The sequence below is a fragment of the Balaenoptera physalus genome (assembly GCF_965194825.1).
Source record: "Balaenoptera physalus genome assembly, chromosome: 11".
In the NCBI taxonomy this organism is placed as follows: Eukaryota; Metazoa; Chordata; class Mammalia; order Artiodactyla; family Balaenopteridae; genus Balaenoptera; species Balaenoptera physalus.
The window spans coordinates 79,660,127-79,674,477 of NC_138896.1; the positions used below are offsets into that span (position 1 = coordinate 79,660,127).

At 46.3% G+C, this 14,351-nt stretch overlaps 1 protein-coding gene across 5 annotated transcripts in view; it reads right to left on the bottom strand.

Moving 5' to 3' along the window:
• Nucleotides 1-14,351, bottom strand: part of DNASE1L3 (deoxyribonuclease 1L3) — a 46,468-nt gene that overhangs the window by 13,194 nt on the left and 18,923 nt on the right. For 3 of the 5 annotated variants that reach the window (XR_014250573.1, XR_014250574.1, XM_082412374.1), the window contains exons 6-8: nt 12,467-12,624; nt 7,661-7,757; nt 7,224-7,348 (exon numbers count right to left, since the gene is read on the bottom strand). Coding sequence is in view for 3 of the 5 variants with exons in the window: in XM_082412374.1 (XP_082268500.1) it covers nt 7,232-7,348; nt 7,661-7,757; nt 12,467-12,624 (372 nt within the window). In the remaining 2 variants the exon portion in view is untranslated. The other 2 variants (XM_082412373.1, XM_082412372.1) reach the window with 2 other exon arrangements.

The window sequence follows — 14,351 nt, forward strand, 5'->3', positions numbered from 1 at the left end:
ATTGCTTGTAGTTTGCTGACCCCCTATGTTAAATAAAATACATTATGAAAATTAGTTTTACTTGTTTCTTTTTGCTTTTTAATTAATTTATTTATTTTTTGGCCGTGCCGCACGGCTTGCTGAACCTGGGCCAAGGCAGTGAAACTGCCAAGTCCTAACCACTGGACTGCCAGGAAATTCCCTCTTTTTGCTTTTTTAACGTGGCTACTAGAAAATTTCAAATTACAAATTGGCTCACATGCTATTCCTATCGCACAGGGCCAATCTAGGTGTTTTACAAGTATTAACTCTGAGGGATAGCTCTGTTGCCCTGGGAGAGGGGTGTCTTTGTGTGTGTGTGTGTGTGTGTGTGTGTGTGTGTAGGGGGGGATGTGTGAATTCTTTTTTTTTTTTTTAATTAATTAATTTTATTTTTACTTTTGGCTGTGTTGGGTCTTCATTTCTGTGCGAGGGCTTTCTCTAGTTGTGGCAAGCGGAGGCCACTCTTCATCGTGGCGCGTGGGCCTCTCACTATCGCGGCCTGTCTTGTTGCGGAGCACAGGCTCCAGACGCGCAGGCTCAGTAGTTGTGGCTCACGGGCTTAGTTGCTCCGTGGCATGTGCAATCTTCCCAGACCAGGGCTCAAACCCGTGTCCCCTGCATTAGCAGGCAGATTCTCAACCACTGCGCCACCAGGGAAGCCCGGATGTGTGAATTCTGATGACAACCTAAAGAGAGCGTGTGGAGTTGGTGCCTTGGCCTGGCTTCCCCACTGCTGAGTATGGAGACCAAGGGCAGGCAGGTAGCTGCTTCCTGGGGGTGTCTGGACCTGTGCCCTCTCTCTAGATTCATCCTTTGACTAAAGCGAAGTTCCCGGCAAGACCACTAGGTGGTGGTGTTGGACCACAGGGTACCATGGTTGGACCACTGGAAACCTGCATTTTCTGCTTGGCTCTGCCATGCATTTGTTGTGTGGCCTTGGATCTCAATTTCCTCACCTGTAATATGGGGTTACACTAGACTAGTGAAAACATTAACTTTGGGGGCATACTGACTTGATTTGACTTCTGACTCCACCAGGGCCACATTATGACTTTTGTGGGTCCTAGTGCACTTTTGCCTTCACGAATCCCTTCTATAAAAAAATAGTAAAAATTATATTTTACAACAACACTGGTATAAAGACAGTTATGTTAATATTATATACTAAAACATTGTCTTCAACCTAAATTTTTATTTTTTTCCTTCTTATCCTGAAAGAAATTAAAACATTTCCGTGGCCCCTAAAAGTGTTGTGGCCCTAGGCCCTGCGCCTACTCTGCCTCATGGAGGGAGGTGCCACCTCCACTACTCACCAGCTGTGTGACCATGGGCAAGTTGTTTAACTTCTCTGGGCCTGAGTTTCCTCATTTCTAAAATGGAGATGACAAGAGAGCCCACCTTTTTAGTGCTGTTGTTGGTATTTAGTAGATAGTGTATACCATTCCTTCTTAAAACACAGCCTGGCACAGAGCAAGCTTTAGCAAATGGCAGCTGCTGTCATTATTATTATTTCTACTATCTTTAAAGACATCTTCAGCTTAACCTCTATGAAACTATTAAAGTAACTCAAGCAGGAATCTCAAAATAAGTAAGTTGGAAAAATAAAATGAAACTTCCAGGGTATTTGATGGGGAAAGTAAAAGAGTTTCCTAGAGAAGAGAGGGTCAGCAGAAGGACTTTTTGCAAATAACTAACACATTTTCTCCTGCCATCAGGGAACTCATAGGAGGTAAGAACACGGGCTTGTTAACAATCAGCGGAAACCTGGGCCAGCTGGGGACTATACGCCAGGTGGGCTGACCCTCGGGTAAGGGGCGGGCATGCGTGCGTGTGCGTGTGGGCGTGCGTGCGTGTGCGTGTGGGCGTGCGTGCGTGGGCGTGTGGGCGAGAGAAATCGGAGCGTTCGTCTTAGAGAAGGGACGTCTGCATGGAGTTTTGGAGGCTGTGATAGCCCTAGACCCACAAAGAGAGGGATATTGTGTTCGCAGGTTAGAGGGGCAAAGAGGGGAGGGCAGTTTAGGCAGAAGGCACAGCACTGCAAATACCTGAGGTAGGAGGGTGGAGGGCAAGTTCAAGGAGCCACAGTGAGGTTTACCTTTAGCTGGATTTTAAGGCTTTAGTTCTTGTGTCTCTGGTGCCATCCTATTTTATTTTTATTCATTTGTTTGTTTGTTTGTTTATTTTTTGCTGCGTGTTGCTGTGTGCGGGCTTTCTCTAGTCGTGGCAAACGGGGGCTACTCCATTGCGGTGTGTGGGCTTCTCATTGCGGTGGCTTCTCTTGTACAGAGCACGGGCCCCAGGCATGTGGGCTCTGGAGCGCAGACTCAGTAGTTGTGGCACATGGGTTCTAGAGTGCAGGCTCAGTAGTTGTGGCGCACAGGCTCAGTAGTTGTGCTGCACGGGCTTAGTTGCTCCGCAGCATGTGGGATCTTCCCGGACCAGGGCTCAAACCCATGTCCCCTGCACTGGCAGGTGGATTCTCAACCACTGCACCACCAGGGAAGCCCTTCCTATTTTAAGTTTAGTTTTTTGTTTTTGTTTTTTTTTAATTTTATTTATTTATTTATGGCTGTGTTGGGTCTTCGTTTCTGTGCGAGGGCTTTCTCCAGTTGCGGCAAGTGGGGGCCACTCTTCATCGCGGTGCGCAGGCCTCTCACTATCACGGCCTCTCTTGTTGTGGAGCACAGGCTCCAGACGCGCAGGCTCAGCAATTGTGGCTCACGGGCCCAGTTGCTCCGCGGCATGTGGGATCCTCCCAGACCAGGGCTCGAACCTGTGTCCCGTGCACCGGCAGGCAGACTCTCAACCACTGCGCCACCAGGGAAGCCCTTTTGTTTGTTTTTTGACTGCATTGGGTCTTCATTTCTGTGCACAGGCTTTCTCTAGTTATGGCGAGTGGGGGCTACTCTTGGTTGCGGTGCGCAGGCTTCTCACTGTGGTGGCTTCTCATTGCCGATCACAGGCTCTAGGCGTGCGGGCTTCAGTGGTTGTGGCACGCGGGCTCAGTAGTTGTGGCTTGGGGACTCTAGAGCACAGGCTCAGTAGTTGTGGCGCATGGGCTTCGTTGCTCCATGGCATGTGGGATGTCCCCGGACCAGGGCTCGAACCCGTGTCCCCTGCATTGACAGGCAGATTCTTAACCACTGTACCACCAGGGAAGTCCCCCTATTTTATTTTATTTTATTTTATTTTATTTTATTTTATTTTTTGGCCACGCCACGCAGGTTTGCGGGTTCTTAGTTCGACCGCAGGGCCGTGGTAGTGGAAGCACAGAGTCCTAACCACTGGACCACCAGGGAATTCCTGCCATTCTAGTTTATATCCTTCAGGTGTTCTTTGAGAAACTACAGTACACTGGAGGGTACTGTTATTTTTTTAAATCCCCAGTTTGAACCAGCAAAAATCATTCCCTGACTTTGCAAATTAGGTGTTTCCATCCGGAAGGATTTCTCAAAGAAAAATTACAACGATTCTACTACCCAATGTTTACTATCTTTTGCTCAAAATAATTTTTTTTAAAGGATAACTGTGTAAAGGCTATTGCTTTTTACTCCAAGACAGCACAGTTGTGCCCCCTGAGTTTAATTAACCTGACAAAAATTTATTGAGCAGTGACTAAGAAGACATAGCTCTGCTCTCATAGAGGTAGTAGGTTGGGGATGGGGAACAGACATTGGACAGGTGATTACACCTGTGATGAGGGCTAGGAAGGGGACACACAGGGCACTGTGGGAAGATGTAAATGAGGTTCCCAAAATAGACTGGGGAGAGCTGATCAGAGGAGGCCTCTCTGATTGACTGAGGTTTAAGTTGAGTTTCGAGGAATGAGAAGTTTGCTAAGTGAAGGGGGAGAAGAGTGATGCAGGAGGAGGGAAACAGCACGTGAAGAGGCCCAGAGGCTGGGGAGAGCCTGAAGAACAGAGGAACAAAGTGATGTGGCTACAGAGTGTACATGGTTGAAAACGGAGTTGGAAAGGTAAGTGAAAGCCAAGAACCACAGAGCTTCGTGGGCCATGGTGAGGACTTGGGTCTTTATCCGGAGAGAAACGGGGAGCCATTGAGGGTTTAAGGCAGGGGAGAGATAGGATGAGATTTGCATTTTAGGGAGCACACCCTGGTTGCGGGAGGAGAACAGACTGTAGGGGGTAAGGGGGGAAGTGGTGGCACCAGTAAGGAGGCTGCGATGTCATCAAACAAGAGTCAGTGACCTGGACTAGGGCCGCCCCCTTTGCCCTTGGCCCCATGAAGCCTGGGGAACCAAGCAGTCATTCAGCTAGTGCTCCATGCAGGGCACTCAGTTTCCCAACCCGTTTTCCCAGAAGGATCGAGTGTGTATGTGTGCGCATCCTGTTTCCTTGAAATTCCTTTAGATTTACCTAATTTCAGTAGTTTCCCTGAATCCTAAAGCTTCAACACACTGCTGCCAGGGTCCTGTGGGACTGCAGTTACCCACTCCTCCTTCGAGATGTGACCTGTGGGTAAGTGACATGGGGATACTGGCTCCTCAATGTGGCCTCTGGCTTCAGGACTATTTGGGTGGAAGCCCCGATAGGGGTCCTAGGTGGCTGACACAGGTGTGAGCCTCTCTCACCCACACATCCCTGGGCTGGGTGCTTTTTCTCCTTCTGGGAAGGAAGAGGGATGTGGCCTCCAGTTTGTCACTCTTTCCTCTCCCGGTTTGGCAACTGCCGTTTATACTTGCCTTCTCCAGTCTGAGGGAGAGATGGGAGCCAGGGTTGCTGACCTGGAGAAGCTCCCTTCTCTCCTCCCCACCCCCGCCACTGACTCACAGGGACGGGATGAAGGGCACTGGGGAGCATGTTTGTTTGAGGCAGTAAAGGAGTGTTGATGAAGACGAGAAAATAGCAAAGACTGGAAATAGGGGCATCTCCATTTCTCAAGACTCGCCAAAATACTTTCTGTGGTGAATGATAAAGAAATGGAGGACTTCCCTGGTGGCGCAGTGGTTAAGAATCTGCCTGCCAATGCAGGGGACATGGGTTCGAGCCCTGGTCCGGGAAGATCCCACATGCCACGGAGCAGCTAAGCCCGTGCGCCACAACTACGGAAACCCGCGTGCCTAGAGCCTGTGCTCCGCAGCAAGAGAAGCCACCGCAATGAGAAGCCCGCGGACCACAACGAAGAGTAGCCCCTGCTCTCTGCAACTGGAGAAAGCCTGCGCGCAGCAACAAAGACCCAGCGCTGCCAAAATATAAAAAATAATAAATAAATTTATTAAAGGAAAAAAAGGGAATTCCCTGGCGGTTCAGTGGTTAGGACTTCACACTTTCACTGCCCAGGGCCTAGGTTCAATCTCTGGTCAGAGAACTAAGATCCTGCAAGCCACCTGGCACGACAAAAAAAAAAAAAAAAAGAAATGGAAACTTGGCCTGATTTCTTGTATGGCAGAAATTCATTCTAAATAATTAAGTGAGAGCCATACATACCTAAAGGCTTGCCTGGCCTACCCTTCAATGAAGCAAGTCCTGTTAATAAAAATACAGCCTCTGGGCTTCCCTGGGGGCACAGTGGTTAAGAATCCTCCTGCCAATGCAGGAGACACGGGTTCGAGCCCTGGTCCGGGAAGATCCCACATGCCACGGAGCAAATAAGCCCGTGTGCCATGACTACTGAGCCTGTGCTCTAGAGCCCGTGAGCCACAACTACTGAGCCCGCGTGCCTAGAGCCCATGCTCCACGACAGAGAAACCACCACAATGAGAAGCCCACATACCGCAATGAAGAGTAGCCCCTCTCGCCACAACTATAGAAAGCCCGCGCACAGCAACGAAGACCCAACACAGCCAAAAAAAACCCAAACAAATAAATAAATAAATTTATAAAAAAAAACAGGCTTACATTCTCGTTTTCTTATATCAAAAGTCACGTCGTCCTGGATATATTTAGGAAAATCAGCAGAGAGGGACCACATGTATAGAATGCTATACTCTGTATTTCTCAAAGTTACACACGGTGCTTATTTATGCAGACTCTCTGGTGGCATGCGTAAGCTGGTAGGAGAGGCTGCTTCTGAGACAGGACACTGGGGGGCCAAGGCACAGCGTTCCTTCTCTTTGCTTATTCCTTGGTACTGCTTGCAGATTTAGCCCTGTTCATGTACTACTTGGACAGAGAAACAATATAAGGGAAAACAAAGCAAAACAAACCAAAAAAATGGTCACCATGGATATAGGTAAAATGGTGCCTCGCTGCTGGACTCCTCTGCAAGTCTTTAGTTGCAGAAAGATAACAAAATCCTCCAGTCCCTCCCAGCCAACTGGGCCTTTGTCCCACCAGGTCCCCCAAAGAGCCCAAATAGTGGCCTCGGTGACATGCAATGTGGTGAATGTTATAATAGGGGTATGGCATATGTTGGGGTGGCCAGGGTTACTTGACCAGGCTCTGGGATGGGCTGAGCCAGAGCCCAGAAGGAGGGAGAGCTTGGGGCATGCGGGGAAGGGGCAGTCCTGCTGGGCAAAAGTGCAAGGTGGGACGAAGGTAAGGCTGACATGATAGGCCAGGTAATAGAGACCTTCATGGGTGTCCAAATGCCCTGGGCTCTCTCCAGGTGGTGACGGGAGCTCCTTCAGGGGCTTTTAAAGCAGGGTGTGGGAAGGGGGGGGGTGCTGTGGTCAGATTGGAATTTCAAAGGATGACACTGGTGGTTACTGGGCTGGCTGAGTTGGAGGACTATTTGGAGGCAGGGAGACCAGTGGGAATGGCCTTCACCTTTCATCCCTGCAAGATATTATGGTGGCCTGACTTCAGACAGGAGGACCAGATCCTAAAGCAGTTCATTGCCCAAATCATGGGCTACAGTTGGGACCTTGGTGTTCTTGGCATTTCTGGTCATTTTGCATGGAACAGGACGCCCTCAAGAAGACGGAAAGCTGATATTCCTCTTCCTGCGGCCTCTCTTGGCAGGTAGAGCAGTGACAGCTGATGGGGCTAGCTCCGGACATGAAGGCCATCGTTTTGGACTGCAAAAGACCCTAGTTTCCTTTTGAGTAATTCAGGGGAGGTATGAGCTCGAGTTCTAGAGGGAGAATAGAAGACACTGTTCCCAATTTGGCTCAAGATGAATTAGATACAAGTTGAAAAATGAAAGTAGTTGGGCCATTCTTGTTTCCTGAGCGCCGGGAACAGTTCATACCTATTGGAGCTGCTTTATGTAGAGGCAAGAAATGGTTAATAAAATGGCACCCTTGTATCTAGGCGCGACTGGTCTTTTTTTTCTTCTTTGGAGAGACAGATTCTTTGCTGTTGGTGAAGGCCCTTGAAGACTGAAGTTTAAATTCAACTGGAAAGTGGTCGCTGACATCCAGGGCCTGTAAAGAGAAAGGAGAGAGAAATTTGGGAATTAGGAGACACTTTCATTTTAGTGATGAACGAATTCAAGCTGAGGGAGGCCCAGGATGAAATGCCCCAAGTCACCCAACAGAACATGCACTGGGAGCATTGTCCCTGCACCAGTTCAGTCAGAAATTGAGGCAGGTCCTCAAGTCACGGAATCATAGACTTTGAGACTCAAGGTCCAGTGGCTCAATGTCAGATCTCCATTGGTGACCTGAACCACCACTGTGTGACACCAACCCATCTTCCCAGGGTGGTGGCACAGAAAAACAAGATGACAGCTGTACCTTCTCTTCGGTCAACCTGTAAGCTTTCTGGAAGTCAAAGATGCTGTTTGATTGAGGAACAACAGAGGTGACAACGTCTTGTCCTCTGAGCACGATCCTGGAGAAGGAGAGGGAAGATAGTCACATTAATCCACCCTGTTGATTTCTGAGATCAAACCAGGCTTCCTGCTTGACATCTAGAATGACTGAACCGCTTGGCACTTTCACATGGAGTTCAAAAGTCCAGCCCTGGTTCTAGCTTGTGTTGAAGCTCAGGGGGGGCCACCCCAAAATATGCCACAATGGCATATTGATTATTTTAAATTAAAGTTACTTAAACAGCTAATGCAGTAGGGACACTCTGACCCTCCTGTCGGTCTCCCTGAAAGCAGGAAATAAATCTCCCCTGTGAAAGATGCACTCCCTGCATCTGGAGGTAGAAGGAAGGACCAGCACCCTTATCCCCAGAGAAAGGGAATTCAGGCCAAGAAGCCTGTGTGAACAAACCTTGTTACTTCTTTAAGTCACTACTCCAAGCCCAAATTCTCTTTAGATTCTTCACTCATTGAGAACCCAAAACCTGAGCTTCTTTGTCCTCTCAATTCCTCACAAATGTATTGTTTTTTTGGTCTAAAAAGTATAAAAGCTGTCTGCTTTGACCACTTCGTTTTTTTTTTATTTTTATTTTATTGGAGTATAGTTGATTTACAATGTCATGTTAGTTTCAGGTGTACAGCAAAGTGACTCAGTTATACACATACATATATTCATTCTTTTTAAGATTCTTTTCTCATATAGGTTATCACACAATACTGAGTAGAGTTCCCTGTTCTGTACAGTAGGTCCTTCTTGGTTATCTATCTTATATATAGTAGTGTGTGTGTGTGTGTGTGTGTGTGTTCATCCCAAGCTCCTGATTTATCCCACATTCCCCCTTGGTAACCATAAGTTTGTTCTCAATATCTGTAAGTCTGTTTCTGTTTTGTAAATAAGTTCATTTGTGTCTTTATTTTTTTAAATTAGATTCCACATAGGAGTCATATCATATGATATTTGTCTTTCTCTTTCTGGCTTACTTCACTTAGTATGATAATCTCTAGGTCCACCCATGTTGCTGCAAATGGCATTATTTCATTATTTTTTACGGCTGAGTAATATTCCATTGTATATATGTACCACATCTTCTTCATGCATTCCTCTGACAATGGACATTTAGGTTGCTTCCATGTCTTGGCTGTTGTAAATAGTGCTGCAGTGAACACTGGGGTGCATGTATCCTTTCGGATTATGGTTTTCTCTGGATATATGCCCAGGAGTGGGATTGCTATATCATATGGTAGTTCTAGTTTTAGTTTTTTAGGGAACATCCATACTGTTCTCCGTAGTGGTTGTACCAATTTACATTCCTACCAACAGTGTAGGAGGGTTCCCTTTTCTCCACACCTTCTCCAGCATTTGTTATTTGTAGACTTTCTGATGATGGCCATTCTGACTGGTGTGAGGTGATACCTCATTGTAGTTTTGATTTTCATTTCTCTGATAATTAGTGATGTTGAGCATCTTTTCCTGTGCCTTTTGGCCATCTGTATGTCTTCTTTGGAGAAACGTCTATTTAGATCTCCTGCCCATTTTTTGATTGTTTTTTTGACATAGAGCTGCATGAGCTGTTTGTATATTTTGGAGATTAATCCCTTGTCAGTTGTTCCATTTGCAAATATTTTCCCCCCATTCTGTGGGTTGTCTTTTTGTTTTGTTTATGGTTTCCTTTGCTGTGCAGAAGCTTTTAGGTTTAATTAGGTCCCGTTTGTTTATTTTTGTTTTTATTTTCATTACTCTAGGAGGTAGATCAAAAAAGATATTGCTACGATTTGACCACTTCTTAGGTCCTATTTCTATGAGACCTCCATGTGCACAAATTAAGATTTGTTTCTTTTTCTCCTATTAATTGGTCTTGTGTCAATTTTATTATAGTCCAGCCATAAGGACTCAAGAGGGGTTGAGGCAGAAATTTCCCCCTCCCCGACAGAGACCCTCAGGACAGTGCCTATGGTTGGGAAACAGGGTCAGCTCTGCGGTGATCTGTGGGCACCAGGACAGTGTCCCTTGTGTGAGCAGGGGGCCCTGGCGGTAGAAGAGACATGGACATCACAGCACATTGCAATGGCTTGCGTACTGAAAAGATGTTCCCTTTGCAATTATTTTCACTTTTCCTGATTCAATTATGGAGAAAGGTTCTGGTTTATCTTTAATGCCTCCCTAAGCTCCTATTTTGACCAAGAGAGAGCATTCTGCAGACAAGAGAATTAAGGTATAATGTAACATTGTTCGGTTTTCACTGGGCTTACTTTTACAATTATTTTTTATTTATGGCAAGTGGTGCTGTTTTCTTACCTTAGCTTTATGAAATTTCCTTTTAAAATATATTTATTTCAGTAATAAATGAATAGATTTAAAGACAAATATAGAGAAAAACCATAGTATAGTTGCTTTGCAATGATGACAGAAAACGGGAACGTGGTGGTTAAATGGAATCTAATGTATCCCGAGTGTGGTGATGCGGTTGGGGTCTACATGGCCCCAGCTGACTGGCTGAAGAATGACAAGCTGGGTTAAACTGCCAGCCCATGACTGTCCAATGAGCTTTCCCTGATTCCGACCAGCTGACCTGGTTTCCTTTGTTTGCGACCAACACCACCTGGTTAATTTTTAACTAATCTCCATAAGTAAACTCTTCGCATTTGGGTGATTTCTTTTTTTTTTTAAAGATTTTTTTCTTTTGATGGGGACCATTTTTAAAGTCTATTGAATTTGTTACCATATTGCTTCTGTTTGATGTTTTTTTGGCTTTTTGGCCATGAGGCATGTGGGATCTTAGCTCCCCCAACCAAGGATCAAACCCCCTGCATCGGAAGGAGAGGTCTTAACCACTGGACCGCCAGGGAAGTCCCTTGGGTGGAGATTTCTTGAAGCCATCCTTTCAGACCCAGAGAGTCAAGAACAGCATAGTTAAGGCTCCCCCATTTCAGACTTCTGCTAGTTCTGTGTGAGTCTGCGGATCACACTAAGCTCCCTGAAGCTGCTCCAGTGCCCAGCCAGCTCTGGGCATCTCGGCCTGTCCACTAGCACTCAGCACATGGAAAGTGTTCAATAAATATTTGCACACAGAACAAAGACTGGAATTGAGGCCATTTCATCTTCTCCCCTCATATGCCCTTTTACAAACCATAAAAGATATATACTGTTATTGAAAACATAGAAAATTCAGAGCAGCAAAACAAGAAATAAATGTTTAAAAAAGCACATTGTAATCCTGCCATCCTTTGGCACACAAGTGCGTAAAACTGGGGGTCCTGTAGTAAACACCTTTTTTAACCTGTTCCGCCACCCCATCTAATCCATCTTTCCCTGGGATTCACTGTTCTTCTGCTCCATTACTTTCGATCACCTCCCTCTCCTCTGCCACGGATAAAGAATGGGACCACGGAAGGGACTTGACCTGCCCAAGGCCACACAGCTGGCATGTGCAAGTGGGCGAGTGGGTGAGTGGCCCTCTCCAACCAGCTTTGCTGCAGCCCCTCAAAATGGGATGGAGGGGGCAGGTACCCAGGAAGCTCAGTCTCCTGTAACTTCCCACCTTGGTTCTACTTTCCCCAGGGCCAGGGCTGTTTCCACCTTGGGGAGCAGGAGTGATGACGTCTGCAGAGGGCGCACCAGCCCTGAAAGCTCTAACAGGAACAGAGGAGGTCATGGGATGGAAACGAAAATCAGAACTCAAAACTAGAGAAATGGAAACTGTCTGCTTGCAGATGGCCATCTCGTGCAGACTGAGCTTGGGGACCAGCAACCACTCCTGGGAACAGGGCTCCTAGGGACCTTCTGGCCTGTGGTGTCTGCTGTGGATGTGCCAGTCATGAACATTCACACGCTTCAGGTCCCCCCTCACCTCCCTCCTGACTTAAGGAGCAAAGTTGAAAGCTGATTGAAAATCTCCAGGGAGGCTTTACAAATACCAGAGAATGCTATTATTTAAATGTATATATTTGCATTTAGAAATGTGTAGGAATTCCTTGGCAGTCCAGTGGTTAGGACTCGGCGCTTTCACTGCCATGGCCCGGGTTCAGTCCCTGGTCAGGAAACTAAAATCCCGCAAGCTGTGAGGCACAGCCAAAAGAAAAAAAAAAGTGTATAGCAAAAGCATTAGAAGTGTAAATTTCCTTGCACTAACTAGTCTCATTTTTAGACTCTTACCCTGAGGAAATCATAAGTAAACACAAAATGCATATATAGGATGTTCATTTCAGCTATGCTTTTAATAGCAAACCCTTGGTAATAACCTAATGCCCAGTGACAGAGGACTGAGTGAATAAACTGTGGTATGTCTTTGTGATGGAATAATTGACAACCAATGAATATATTGAGCATTTACCATATTCCAGACATTGCATGTGAAGATTTATACATGTTACTTTGTTTAGTCTTCATGTATGAGTGAGGCACTACTACCATCTCCATTTTACGGGTAAGGGAACAAAGACACAGAGAGCTTAAGTCTCTTGGTCCCAGACATATTAAGTGGTAGAGCCAGGATTTGAACCCAGGCCCGTCTGACAGCAAAGCCTGCACTTGCCACTGCTAAGCTACAGTGACCAAGGCCACCATATATGGCCACGCAGGTTGCATGCTGCACAAAGTACCCAGGGGAGAAGCTTAAAGTCTAATCGGCTCAGCTCTCCAAGCCAAGAGCTTCATCTGCCCAGAGGGGGCCACCTTTTCCAATGCACACCAAGCACCGTGTGGGCTAGCGGTGGTCTGGCAGATGCCTCCTACCTGTCATAGGCACAGTTTGTGCTCTTCTTGATCGTGGTGTCCTCTTGGTCCCCGATCAGCCAAATGAACTTGGGGTCGGTCCTCAGGCGGATGTTCTTCCAGACCTTCTTGGGGACGTAGCTGCAGCCGGCATTGAAGTCACCCATGAAAATGAAATTCTGAAAGACAAGATTCGAAACTGTCACCTGTAGGCATTGTTGTCTAATGTTTTCAGGCAGACCTGGTAGCAATGACTCCACCTTGCACACCCAATAAACGATGAGTTCTATTATCAGTTGAATTGTGTCCCCCCAAATTCATATGTTCTAACCCCCAGTACCTAAGAATGTGACTGTATTTGTAGATGACCTTTAAAGAGCTAATTCAGGTAAAATGAGGTTATATGGGTGGACCCTAATCTGATGTGACTCGTGTCCTCATAAAAAGAGATTAGGACAGAGACACAGAGGGAAGACCAAGGAGAGGGGCCTCAGAAGAACCAAACCCTGTTGCCACTTTGGTCTTGGACATCCAGCCTTCCAGAACTTTGAGGATATAAATTTCTGTTGTTTAAGCCACCCAGTCTTTGGTACTTTGTTACGGCAGCCCTAGCAAAATAATAAAGGGTCTTAATTTCATTTTGCTTTTTAAAAGAAGAGGCCACAGTTTAAAATTGAGTCACAGTTCTGATGAGTATTTGACAGGCGAGTATGACAAAGAAGTGTGTTCTCAGTGGGAAGAAGGATGTTTGCTGTACCTGCTCGCTCCTGTTCTTAGTCACCAAATCTCTCTAATTTGGGGTGCAGATTTAGGTGGGGATGGAAGAATCCAGCTCAGTTATTCCCTCACTTCTTTTGTCTCTGGCTTAAACTACTGTAAGGTATAAACATATGAATGAGTTGATGCCTTTTGTTTCCAAGCAGGGAAAATGAACTCGGGTGGTGTATTTGACAGCTTTGGCACTGCTCTTTCTCTCCTGTTTTGAAGCTAGGAACTTACTCCTGTGGAAATTTTGCCTGTTGAGGAAGTGAGAAGAGGCTTAAGTGGAGGGTGGAGGGGGGTGATAGAATGAGCTGTCCGCCTCTGCACCGAGGCCACCATCAGAGCATTCTATCTTGGAAGTGTTTTTCCTTGCAGGGCTCTTGAAACAGAATTTTAATATTCCTCAAGAGGAAACGCAGATTTCCTTGCTTGTGCTATTGTTTGGCGTTGTTGCTGACTTTAGAGTTTTCGTCAAAAACATTTTATTTTGACCTTGGATATCATGGTTTTCCCTGAGGTCGGTGGGCGCAGTTGAGGACAGGATGTCATCCTTAACCCGAGTGTCAACCAGCTTCTATTAATATAGGCATGATTTATTGAGCATTCACTGTGTGCCAGGCTCAGCGTTAAACATTTTCTAAAGTTTAATTTAAATCTTACAATAAACACCAGGAGGTAGAAGGAACCTTTGACAGCCCTGTGGAAAAAGGATAGAGGGGTAAAGTGACCTGCTGTAGGCTACTGAATCCTGATCAGCCTCACTGAAGGGCCCTCCCTCAGAGCGCAAGAGTTTCCCCTCTTGTTCATTTTTGTGCCACTGATGGCTCCCCAGTGCCTGGCACTTAACAGATGCTCAATAAATTCTTGCTGAATGAATGAATGGAATTTATAATTTTAGGAACAAATAAGCAATGAAATATACCCCTTGTGTGCACCATGCCCTAGCTCTGTGTCCACACTTTATTTGACTGATTTTGCACTTTGAGCAGTAGAACTGAGGAGGAGGAAGGGGGTCACTGGAGTCACATCTCAAAAGGAGAAAAGAGGAATGAGGAAGAGCCCTCTGAAGCACTTCCATATTTGCCAAGAGCTTTCATAGGCCTCGCAGCCACAGGAGGTGGCATCCCTGTTGTCCACATGAGGA